General features: G+C 28.9%; 1 protein-coding gene across 1 annotated transcript; it reads left to right on the top strand.

The window, feature by feature from the left end:
• The first annotated feature begins 12,248 nt into the window (after positions 1-12,248).
• LOC123902240 (histone H3.3-like) lies at positions 12,249-12,923 on the top strand. The gene has a single exon (XM_045951910.1). It carries the CDS (start codon positions 12,336-12,338, stop codon positions 12,744-12,746), a length of 411 nt encoding a protein of 136 aa, XP_045807866.1. The 5' UTR covers positions 12,249-12,335; the 3' UTR covers positions 12,747-12,923.
• Positions 12,924-13,920: the final 997 nt, after the last annotated feature.

Below are 13,920 nucleotides of genomic sequence, written 5' to 3' on the forward strand. Positions count from 1 at the left end.
TGGATGCTGATGGGAAGAAATTTCAAGTTATTCCAATCTATGAAAATAATTTTGTATAGAAGAAATTGTAGGTTTTAAAAGTGAAAGTTTAGTGACACAAAACACGGGGAGTGTCCCATATGGATGCTGAAGGGAATGAATTTCAAGTTATCCGAATCTATGGACTTAACAAAATATAAAATCATATCATATAAACAATTTTTTTTCCCGTGCGTTTTCTGGATGATATTAACAATAATAACAATAATATTATTATATGTGTTTTTTATATGGTTGTGTAATATTAACAACCAGTTGTCTAAGTATTGTATTTAATCGGATAATACAATCGTCATCGCCCGTGCGTTGCACGGGTTCCTAACTAGTTCAAGTAACAAAAGAAATTCCTATATCAAATTAAAAAAGATTTTTCTACAAAAATGATTATACAACAATGCAGCCTCTCAAGTGATTCTCATGATCCACATCTTAACTCATCAGCTTAATTAGTTTTCCATTTGTACCAACCAGCAAGCAATTACCTCATCAGGAAACAGAAACAACATGCAATGCAATACCCTATCCAAAATAAGAAAGAATATAAGTTCAACTTGAAATTAATCAAATTACAAACCAAAAAGGTAAAAAAAAATAAATAAACAAAAGAGAATCACCTTGAAAATAAGAAGATATCTTTTATTTACAAGTAAAAGGAATGCTGAGTTCCTCACAATCATCAAGTATTTTGATGATGTGGCACTCTATAAGAAAAGTTTACAATCTCTATTAAAAAACTTTTTCATCATCTCCTTTAATTAAATCATTTTAATTATCAATATATCAAATTATCACTATATAACTTCTTACAATTATCATAAAAAAAACCTTCTTACAAATTATGGCTACCAAATCCATAAAAAATTTATACGGAATACTCTTCTTTTTTACTCATCATGTTGCATTGCATAACTATTTACATACTCAATAGTGTTCTAATGCAAAATCTAAAATAAATAATTTGTTTGTTTCACTAATAAAAAATTTATACTACTTTTTTTTTACTTTTCATATGATGATGATGTGGCACCTCAAAAAAAATTTCATGCAAAATTTAAAATAATTAAATGTAATTTTTTTTATTTGTTCAATTATTTTATATTTATTTATTGTTTGAAATTATAACATTTTATAAATTTATTTTCAACTATTTATTTATTTTATTTATTATGATCTACAACACAAATTCCTTTTCTGAACTATTTTTTTTTCCTACTATTGAGTTCTTTAATTATTATGATGATCTAAAAGATTATTTTTTTCTATTATTGAATTCTTTTTTATTGACAATAAAAGATATATAACATTTTGGTGGTCCGTATAACAACATATCAATTGTGGCTCTTTTGTCTTTCTCTCATCTACTTTATTATGTAACTTCCACTTAATCATTCCCCCATTTACTTTATCATGTAACTCCAAGTAATTAATATTTATAACCACTGCATGTGTGACTCTCTATAGCCAAACTCTTCGTTTTTTTTTTTGGGTCACATCCTAACACTCTTCCTATATTCTTTTTTTGAACAAGCCTAACTCTTCCTATATTCATAACATACATTAATTGGTTCCTATATAAATGTGTTCATTCCTCCTATACTCATCACCTTTCACACCCAAGAAATATTTTAATTACACAACTAAGAGAGTTACCACATCATGTCTGCTTCTCAAAGTAATGTCAATAAGTAAGCATATTGTTCTTACATTTCATACACCTATGCTCTTCACATGCAATATTTCCACTTACATAAGACTTAACCCTTTATACATATACAATCTTGGTTTGTTTTCCTTACAGGCCAACAGGAGCTGAAGATCAATAACCTCGACAATGCGACAAATGAAAGTAGTATAAAAGTGTGCATTGCTAGAATGTGGGACAATCTGCAGATTCAACAAATATTTAAGGCTTCCTATTTTAGCGATATGGTATAATTTGTTACTCTAATTTTTAAGCATCCTTTCTTATTTACTTATATCGATATCGATTAATATGAATATGACTATTTTTTCATGTGAAGGAAACAAACAGGATGTGTATTTAACTCTGATGGCAGTCATGTAACCATCCTTTTTTATTGATATAATGTTTGTTACTAGAAAAATCTTCTTTTTTGTGTATTATTTTATTAGTCTAATGTTTTAGCTTAGTTGTTTCTTATATTCTTATGTTGATTAATGAGAATATATTTAATTTTTCATGTGAATAAGTTGAAGAGGATATAAAAGAGACTTCTATTTATTGATTTTGTAGTGCCTTAAAATTTATATAGACTGATGGTATGTATATTGATGTTGGAGACATTCAATCAAAGGAGGGCAATCCAAATAATTTAGAAATATAAATATGTGTTTCAATTCATTTTTAAATACTATATTGTCTACAATGTGTAGGTGATATATCTCAAGAGAAATACAGAAAGATGAAGTAGTATTTCAATTTGATATATCTCAATCTATGGTGATATATTGTTTCACTAATTTTCTTGTTGTGAGATTCATATATTGGCATCATGCTTTATTTTGTATTTTGTTCTGACTTTTGCATACTTGTATTGCGCATGACACAGAGGGATAAATATCCATATGAAGGGTACGAAAAAAGAGCTTCATCGGAGGATTCTGAAAATTCCTTACACTTGGATTGCTCTCAGTCTCGCGTCAATGTTTCCGATGGTAATTTAGATGCTAATATCTGTCATAAAAAAGGCACAGTTTGGGACCTAATTCCTGAAGTGAGAGAAACTTTGTATCCTCATCAACAGGAAGGCTTTGAAGTCATTTGGAAAAACTTGGCAGGAAGCATCAGTCACAATTTGAAGTAGTATTTCAATTTCAATTAAAAGATGAAGAATACTAATTTGTTTATGGATGACCATAGATTTCAATAAATATGAGAAACCTTAAATTACATAGAGGAGTAAAGTTAATAGTTCCGTCAAGTTGTGCGTAATTTTACAATAAAGACCAAAGGATGAAAGACAAAAACCACAAAAGATGAATCATAAATCAATGTTGGAGATTTATTTAATTTCACTCACTCTTTTTTATATCCAATAATCAATATTTTTTTTTGTTTCTTTCTCTCATTTCTATTTTGGAGTACTTTGAAAGTCATTATTGAAAGTTCTTAAACCAAACTAAAAACAAATTCGCAATTAAATATTATTAAATGATTAAAAGACCAACTAAACAACAAGAAAAACGAGGGACATAATTAAACAAAAGAAAAAAATCTAAACAAAAAAAGAAAGAAAGAATTAAGCAAATTACTAAAAAAAAAAACCTCTAAAAGAAGTCGATATATCAACACAAGAACTAAAATTTAGTTAAATATGAAAGATCTTGAATTGCATAGAGGAGAGTAAGAAGCTATGCTATTTGGTATGTACTTTCAAGGAATGAGATCAAAAGATGAAAAAGATAAAACTAACATATATGAATCACATTTTATAACATGAGCTTATTTCAACATTTCTCATGACTAATATTAAATTTAATTATATGTATTTATACTTATCGTAGTTATTATATTTTATTTAAAAAAATATTTTAAACGTGTTTTTTAATCAAACCCGTGCAACGCACGGGTTGCACGGGTTTATTTAATTAAAAAGAATACGGAAAATCAATCTACCCAAACCTTATGAAATGAATACATAAGGTCAATAAATATAATTAGGGAAGTTATTATGCTACGTGACTCAAAGAATTCCAATAATAAACATATACGTTCATAAAATTAAGAAACCATAGACATAGTAAGTATATATAGATACTAGCTAGCATGGAGATTTTATCATATATATATATTGAGACTTTTGCAAGAAGATTCATACATGTTTTGGTATTCAACTATTTATATTGTAGGTTTTATTTTGGTGTGTTTTCAAGTTTAAAGCTTATTCTATTTTTAATATCCATGTCCATTTTTCTTACTTTGTTAAGGTTCAAATTGTTCAAAGATAACAATGGAACAGATAAATCTGTTGATTTGGAATCACCAGATGGGTAGGTGTTAAAAATGATGAATTGATTTCTTACCTATGTAACTAAAGTTTTATTTTTGTTCGTATGTAATCATGGATTCATGAATCTATTATTTTCAATTGTATCTTTCAAGTGGTATTTTTTGCTTATTTTCCTATTTTTTTTATCTCAAAAACATGTTCAGAATATGAGGAAGATTTGAAGGGGAACTTAAGTGAGTTTTGTCAATCCCTTGAATAATTTCTTAACTTATCAGCTACACTTAAAACAATGTCAACAAGTAAGTAGATCACCTTTTACCAACTTTTTATCCATTGTGTTTTTAAATTTACATATTTGTTATTTTTATATATGAACACATAGATGAAGACATATGGTTTTATGGACAACCTCACCATTAACACTAATATTCATTGCAATTTCATGATTTTCAATCGTTACCAGTGTTATGAAGAATGATATGTTGCTGATTGGAAAATGGTGTATGTATTGGTCCAAGTCGTAAGTTACAAACTATTTTTATTTTATTAAAATATCAATTATTTACATTTTTTTATTAATAGTATAGGAAAAAAAGTAGTTGAAAAATTGCACAAATGAAAAAAAATGATCAAAAAAAAAAATTTAGAATAAATTTTAATAATAAATAAAACTCAGCTCAACAAAGTCAATATATCAGCACAAGGCAAGCATGACTACATCTAATATACAAAAGTAAAAAAAACAACGGTAAGAAAAAAAAAAGTAAGAAAGCAAAGCAAGTTGCGACTATACTACCACGATGCATAAAAAGAAAATTAAGTTCTCATGCTATTACACTATTAGAATAAAATATAATGCACCTCTTCAAACTTATGAATATTAACAGATATTCACTAAAAATTATATTAATTGTCCTTAATATACACAAATCTACAATGTAGGTTAATATTAAACAATTTTTTTTTTAAATAACCTTCTTATGTTTAAATCCGAATAAAGATTATTAAATAAAAAAATTCAAAGCAAAATGAGCGGAGAAAAACCTCATAGTAAAAAAAAAACAAACAATAGACAAAAAAAATCGAGACTAATAAAATCGGGATAAAATTTCACTAAGTGAATAATTGATAAGAACGAGAGGGAGGTAAGTAGATAAGTTATTTGGCATCTTAAATTGTATAGAAGGGAGTAAGCAGTAATGTTACTATTTGATAGGTAATTTTCAGAACACGAGATCACGTGATAAAAAATGTCAAAACCACCATACTTCTTAGTTCAACATCACTCATGAGCAATATTTTCACCAAGTATAAGTATCTATGACCTCCAACTCTTATTAAAAATAAATAAATAAGGGATACATTAAAAATAAAAAAGCAAAGTGATTTGTGACTAAAATTGCAACTCATATAATGAAAACTAAGATTTTATACGATGACACAAATTAAAATACAATATGATACATCATTTCAATAAAAATTATTTTAATTTTGATAACAACTTTTTTTATTTTTAAACATATATAATATTGAATATAATCATATCGTAAAAAGTATTTAACAATATATTTTAATCGAATGTGTAATTATACTTATCACAATTATTATTTTTAATTTATAAAAATATTTTAATTATGTATTTTAATCGAACCCGTGCACGGGTTTACCCTAGTATACATAATGACTTTATCAAATTGCGGAACACCTTGGAGTATATCATAGATGCCAGAAACCAACACTAGATTACATCCATGTGAAGCATACCTTGGCAGACGATGACGTGGACATGTAATCTAACCAGAAAGATCGAGAAATAAAATGCATTATTTGTCAGATCGACAATGTAAACGGAAAAGTTTTAATTCGTAGATATTGTAAATGGAAAATGATAGATTCTATTAAGAGTCAAACCTGGGGTAGTGACAAGAGAAAGTTCAAAACTTTAGGTCAAACAGCAGAAGATATAGCAAGCTTCGTTCAGCAGATACTAAGTTTTATTCATGCAAACACCACCATGTGATTATTATTAATTATAAGTAATTATTATATTGTTGTATTGCCTACAAGCTTGGTTAACTTGTTTCTCACTTTTATCTTCCTTGTAAGCTTACTTTGTATATGCCTATATAAGGTATAATGCTTTATGTGAATTAATAGAGAACACCATTTTACACAATAATTGGTATCAGTGAGCCCCTCAAGGGTCTTCTTGAATACACCAAACGCAGTTTGTTTCGCGCGTGCTACTGTTGTTGTTACAACTGTTTCGCCTGCTAGTAGCTCAATTGATAGTGGGAATGAATTGAACACATACTTGAATCCCAGGGTACGTGGTTCGATTCCCACGAAAGGCAAAAACTCTACTAGTGAGGGGGTAGAGAAGATCGTGAGGTGGCAGTGCCGAGACCACCTAAGGTGGTGGGGCCTGGGCTGTTACAATGGGAATGAAAACAAAATAATTCTTCAAAAGTTCAAATAAATGACCTAGAAGACACTGAAGCCAATGTTTTAAAAACCGGACCGGATGTCGAACCGTTGTGGCATTCGGTTCATGGTTCAACCGGTTCAATCGGTTCGACCGTTTTAGAACTATTTGAACCGTATAATAAATAAATAAATATATAATAAAGGGGAGGGATCAAATTACACCGGTGTAACATTTGAGTAATGTTACGCCGCTCAATAACGCTTCAACGAATACAAATTTTACAAAATCCACCGTTGGATTGAAAGTTTATATCATATAGATCATTCATGTTCAATTCTATAAAAATCTAAAATCATTTGATATGTTATTGAGATTGATCAAGCTTAACGGTATTCAATAAAAACACATAAAGCGTTAATCTTGATCGGTCTCAATAATATATCAAACGATTTTAGATTTTTGTAAAATTGAACATGGATGATCTAAATGATATAAACTTTCAATCCAACGGTGGATTTTGTAAAATTTGTATTCGTTGAAGCGTTATTAAGCGGTGTAACATTACTCAAGCTCAGAAAAGCATTATATGGCTTGAAAAGAGCTCCTAGAGTTTGGTATAGCAAAAAAAAAAATCATGTTTGTCTTAATTGAATATTACTAGATTTATTTAGACTCTGTAAAAATCTTGATTGAATACCACCTAATTTTTTTATTAAAAAAATTATTTTAAAATTCTTTAAAATTCTAATCCAATACAAACCCCCTAAAAAACTGAATATGTAAATAAAATCTACTATATAAGAAAAGAAGATACATATGAAATCCCTAATTTGCCCCTTTTCATTTTTTGACACATAATCAATTCAGGGTTATTTTGTGTCTTTATTAAAAAAAGTTAGTAGAAAAATGCTAAAAAATTTCTTAGTAGGAATTGAACCCTTAACCTTTTAGTTACACTTCTTATTAGAAGTACCACTAAGCCATATGAATTAATTTGTTATATTTTGGGAACCAACATATAATCAACATGAGTTAAGTTAAAAGAAGAAAGGGGAAGTGTTTATTTATTTTTTCTTTTTTATCTACTATATAAGAAAAGAAGGTACATATGAAATCCCTAATTTGCCCCTTTTCATTTTTTGACACATAATCAATTTAGGGTTATTTTGTGTCTTTATCTACTATATAAGAAAAGAAGGTACATATGAAATCCCTAATTTGCCCCTTTTCATTTTTTGACACAAAATCAATTCAGGGTTATTTTGTGTCTTTATCTACTCTATATAAGAAAAGAAGGTACATATGAAATCCCTAATTTGCCCCTTTTCATTTTTTGACACATAATCAATTCAGGGTTATTTTGTGTCTTTATTAAAAAAAGTTAGTAGAATCTACTATATAAGAAAAGAAGGTACATATGAAATCCCTAATTTGCCCCTTTTCATTTTTTGACACATAATCAATTCAGGGTTATTTTGTGTCTTTATTAAAAAAAGTTAGTAGAAAAATGCTAAAAAATTTCTTAGTAGGAATTGAACCCTTAACCTTTTAGTTACACTACTTATTAGAAGTACCACTAAGCCATATGAATTAATTTGTTATATTTTGGGAACCAACATATAATCAACATGAGTTAAGTTAAAAGAAGAAAGGGGAAGTGTTTATTTATTTTTTCTTTTTTATCTACTATATAAGAAAAGAAGGTACATATGAAATCCCTATTTTGCCCCTTTTCATTTTTTGACACATAATCAATTCAGGGTTATTCTGTGTCTTTATCTACTCTATATAAGAAAAGAAGGTACATATGAAATCCCTAATTTGCCCCTTTTCATTTTTTGACTCATAATCAATTCAGAGTTATTTTGTGTCTTTATTAAAAAAAGTTAGTAGAAAAATGCTAAAAAATTTCTTAGTAGGAATTGAACCCCTAACCTTTTAGTTACACTTCTTATTAGAAGTACCACTAAGCCATATGAATCTACTATATAAGAAAAGAAGGTACATATGAAATCCCTAATTTGCCCCTTTTCATTTTTTGACACATAATCAATTCAGGGTTATTTTGTGTCTTTATTAAAAAAAGTTAGTAGAAAAATGCTAAAAAATTTCTTAGTAGGAATTGAACCCCTAACCTTTTAGTTACACTTCTTATTAGAAGTACCACTAAGTCATATGAATTAATTTGTTATCTACTATATAAGAAAAGAAGGTACATATGAAATCCCTAATTTGCCCCTTTTCATTTTTTGACACATAATCAATTCAGGGTTATTTTGTGTCTTTATAAAAAAAAGTTAGTAGAAAAATGTTAAAAAATTTCTTAGTAGGAATTGAACCCCTAACCTTTTAGTTACACTTCTTATTAGAAGTACCACTAAGCCATATGAATTAATTTGTTATATTTTGGGAACCATCTACTATATAAGAAAAGAAGGTACATATGAAATCCCTAATTTGCCCCTTTTCATTTTTTGACACATAATCAATTCAGGGTTATTTTGTGTCTTTATTAAAAAAAGTTAGTAGAAAAATGCTAAAAAATTTCTTAGTAGGAATTGAACCCCTAACTTTTTAGTTACACTTCTTATTAGAAGTACCACTAAGCCATATGAATTAATTTGTTATATTTTGGGAACCATCTACTATATAAGAAAAGAAGGTACATATGAAATCCCTAATTTTCCCCTTTTCATTTTTTGACACATAATCAATTCAGGGTTATTTTGTGTCTTTATTAAAAAAAGTTAGTAGAAAAATGCTAAAAAATTTCTTAGTAGGAATTGAACCCCTAACCTTTTAGTTACACTTCTTATTAGAAGCACCACTAAGCCATATGAATTAATTCGTTATATTTTGGGAACCAACATATAATCAACATGAGTTAAGTTAAAAGAAGAAAGGGAAAGTGTTTACAGTTTTTACTCTTATTAATAAAATTTACAGTTTTTAACTATTTTTTGTGAACTTATATTTATACTCATATATTAATATACGATAACCTGATCTTCTGTGTGGTTTATGCGGGACCTATGTTTTTTACTCATATTAATACGATTAATACGTTTGTCCGTTCTTTTATAACATATACGGAACCTATAAAATACTCATATATTAATATGGAAACTTTTTTTGGGTGATCTACTATATAAGAAAAGAAGGTACATATGAAATCCCTAATTTGCCCCTTTTCATTTTTTGACACATAATCAATTCAGGGTTATTTTGTGTCTTTATTAAAAAAAGTTAGTAGAAAAATGCTAAAAAATTTCTTAGTAGGAATTGAACCCCTATCCTTTTAGTTACACTTCTTATTAGAAGTACCACTAAGCCATATGAATTAATTTGTTATATTTTGGGGGGTGGGTGGGGTAGCTCAGTTGGCACTTGCTGACTGAGCATGTGTAGGCTGTTGGTCAGGGGTTCGATCCTTGGCAGCAGCAATTGTAGTATTTTCTTTGTAAATAAGTTGGTGGTACTTATAAACCATCAACTTTTGTAAAAAAAAAAAAATTTGTTATATTTTGGGAACCAACATATAATCAACATGAGTTAAGTTAAAAGAAGAAAGAGGAAGTGTTTACAATTTTTACTCTTATTAATAAAATTTACAGTTTTTAACTATTTTTTGTGAACTTATATTTATACTCATATATTAGTATACGATAACCTGATCTTCTGTGTGGTTTATGCGGGACCTATGTTTTTTACTCATATTAATACGATTAATACGTTTGTCCGTTCTTTTATAACATATACGGAACCTATAAAATACTCATTTATTAATATGGAAACTTTTTTTGGGTGATTTCTACGGAGCTTTATACTTTTATTTATATATTAATTAAGTTGCCTATTTTGTTTTACAATTTTACGGGTTATACTCATATTTAATACGGTAACCTAATTATTTTGATGATTTTTGTGAGACCTATATTTTCACTAACATATTAACAAGGTTACCTATTTTTTAATAATTTTAAAAGGATATATTTATACTCATATATTTAATACAGGGACCTAATTTTTTTGTGGTTTTTACAAGGCCTATGTTTTTACTAATATATTAATAAGGTAACCTATTTTTCCATAATTTCTACATTATCATTTATATTCAAATATTAATACGGAGACATAAGGTTTTTTTGTGATAGTTTTACCATTGTTCTTTTTCTATTTTTTTTACCAAATATTATATCTTTCTATTTTTTTAATCTTTTAATCTACTTCCCAATAAATTACTATTTTATGTTATTAAGTGAAGTTTTCAATTTTTTACTATTTTTTTAGACCTATATTTATAATTATATATTAATACGAGATCCTAATCTTTTGTGTGATTTCTGGGGACCTATGTGTTTTTTTTTTTGGCACATGGGAACCTATGTGTTTTACTCATATTAATAAGTTTGCCCATTCTTTTATAACATCTGCGGGACCTATATTTAAACTCATATATTAATATGGAAACTTTTTTGTTTGTGTGGTTTCTACGGGACTTATACTTTTAATTATATATTAATTAAGTTGTTTGAAACAAAAATAAAATAAAAATTAAGTTGTCTATTTTTTTTTACAATTTTTCTGGTTATACTCATATTTAATACGATGACCTAATTATTTTGATGACTGTTGCGAGACCTATCCTATATTTTCACTAACATTTTAATATGATTGCCTATTTTTTAATAATTTTTACGGGACTATATTTATACTCATATATTAATACATGGACATAAGTTTTTTTTTGTGATTTTTCAACACCTATGTTTTTACTAATATATTAATAAGGTAGCCTATTTTTTTCCTTCATAATTTCTACATTATCTATATTTATATTCCTAAATTAATACGGAGACCTAAAGTTTTTTTGTGATGGTTTAACCATTGTTCTTTTTCTATTTTTTTTACCAAATATTATATTCTTTCATCTTACCAAGTGAGGAGCGGCAACGCCGCGACTCCCGTGCGGACGCACGGGTGTCCTGCTAGTATGTTGATTGAAAAGAAACACAAATTATTAAAAAAAAAAAAACACAAATTGTCCTGGCTGGCAATCCGCAACTCAACGACCATTGAAGATTACATAATCAATTAAACTTTTGTAAGAATGTGTTGACCCTTGTTTTTTATTAATAATTTTCTTATAGTAATAATTTTTTAATTATAATGAAAAAACTGAATTTTGTATTAAAAAAAAACTGAATTTGTAAATAAAATATGCTGATTTTTTTTATAAGCAATAAAATATGCTGATTTTTTTAAATCAGCGTATTCGTGATCTCAAGAACATGAATTGACATGTTCAGTTTAACCATACATGACGAGAAGGAAACAGATCAGCTGATTAGTTAACTAATTTCAGTCTAACTTTGAATTCTTTTGATTTGCATGTTCCAGAGAGTCCTCCTAGAGAACTTCAAAGTCTCATTTTTAATGATGTATCTGGCACCTGCATGCCTCGGAGTGTTCACATAGTGTTCTAGTTTCTTTTTTGGGCTCTGCTCTCTTTTTGTAACAAAAAAAAATGCTGATTGAATAAAAAAAATACAGATCACAATTAATATTGAAAATAAAAATAATAATATGCTGATTGAAAAGAAACACAAAATGTCCTAGCTGGCAATCCGCAACTCAACAAAATCAACCAATAAGAAACAAGTACACGGATCAGAATTAATATTTCTTATTAAAAAAATGATCATGACCGTTGATGCATTCAAAATATCTCTCATCCCAAATTAAACCGACCTAATCATAATTAATCCACCCCTATATAAACACTTCTGTTCATTCGTATTCCTCATTCCTCATTAGAGTTTCTTCCTTGCAATAACATACTTGGAAAACCTAATTAATCTTCTTCTCCACTTTCTCTATTCTCCAATTCCGATTCAATGGCTCGTACTAAGCAAACCGCTCGCAAATCCACTGGTGGCAAGGCTCCAAGGAAGCAACTCGCCACCAAAGCTGCTAGAAAATCTGCTCCTACTACTGGTGGAGTCAAGAAGCCACATCGTTATCGTCCTGGAACCGTTGCTCTTCGTGAGATCCGTAAATACCAGAAGAGTACTGAACTTTTGATCCGTAAGCTTCCTTTTCAGCGTCTTGTTCGTGAGATTGCTCAAGATTTCAAGACTGATCTTCGATTCCAGAGCCATGCTGTTCTTGCTCTTCAGGAAGCTGCTGAGGCTTATTTGGTTGGATTGTTTGAGGATACCAATTTGTGCGCAATTCATGCTAAGAGGGTGACGATCATGCCGAAAGATGTTCAACTTGCTCGCCGTATTCGTGGTGAACGTGCTTAGGGTTAAGAATTCATTGTTATGGATATTAGTATTTTAGGATTATGATTTAGGGTTTATTAATGGTCATCTTTAGCAATTAGCAACAGACAATTTAAATGGTAATTAGTTTTATTTTGGGATGTAATTGTTCAAATTACAATTGATTGAAGTCTATGCAACTATTTTCTTATTTTTACATTTGTTTTCTTTCTTGATTTGGTTGGGTTATTCTATTGATCTTTACAATTTGCGATGCATTTGTTTGTTCTCGTTCAATTGCTCAACATTTTATGATTCTAAGAAACACTGATTCGTTGCTTTGTTTTCAAAAACTTTTCTTTGTTACGTTTATAGAATCATTGAATGCATTCATCTTCTATTTGTTACATGAATTTTTTACTTTGTTAGAGATGAAAAACTTATTTAACCCATATTATTATTTGAGAGGAGTGCAGAGTATACGAATGATTCTATTTAACCTATTGGGTTGATTCGTCCACAAATGATAATAGTTATTATCACTAAATAGTAACAAGTAGGTTTGGGGCAAATTACATTGATCTCCCGTGAAGTTCGGTGAAACAACACAAACACCCCCTCTCGTTTAAAAAACCAGTAACTGGCTTTGTTCTTGGTGTTGTTTAATAGAATAGATGTCGATTGCCGCTTTTCCCTGTCCGAGAATCTCCATCTGCTCTAACCGGGCGAGAATCTCCATCTGCTCTAACCGGGCTAGCTATAATCCTTATGTCAAGTTGGTTGTTCAAAAGATATTTTCTATATTTAGTTATTTACCCTTCATCTTTTCAAACCGGGTTGAACCGGCCGGCCGGTCCAAACGGTTTTGCAATTTTTTTTTTTTTTTTTAAAAACAAGGCAAAATCTTTTTTTTTTTAAAAAAAAAAAAAAAATCTGAAACAACGTAGGAATAGGAAAAATTGTTTTTCATCTTTTTTCTCTTCTCTCATCAGTCATCAAGTAAAAACGCTTAACATCTCCTCCACCCTCTTCAACCTTGCCACAAACCTTTCCCCTTCCTCCTCTTGCTCCGGCGTCGGCGGTACTACTACTACCTCTTTTGCAGCCAGTTTCTTCTTCCAAGTCCATCAATGTCTTCTATTCCTCAAGTGAGTGTTTATTTATTAAATTCTTTTTTCTTTTTGCGTTCTTTTTTTCTTTTTGCGTTATTTTTTTC

This window comes from Trifolium pratense, linkage group LG1, assembly GCF_020283565.1.
Source record: "Trifolium pratense cultivar HEN17-A07 linkage group LG1, ARS_RC_1.1, whole genome shotgun sequence".
Classification (NCBI taxonomy): Eukaryota; Viridiplantae; Streptophyta; class Magnoliopsida; order Fabales; family Fabaceae; genus Trifolium; species Trifolium pratense.

Excerpts from the sequence above, each read along its gene's own strand:
- LOC123902240 (XM_045951910.1), top strand. The coding sequence starts at position 12,336 with ATGGCTCGTACTAAGCAAACCGCTCGCAAATCCACTGGTGGCAAGGCT.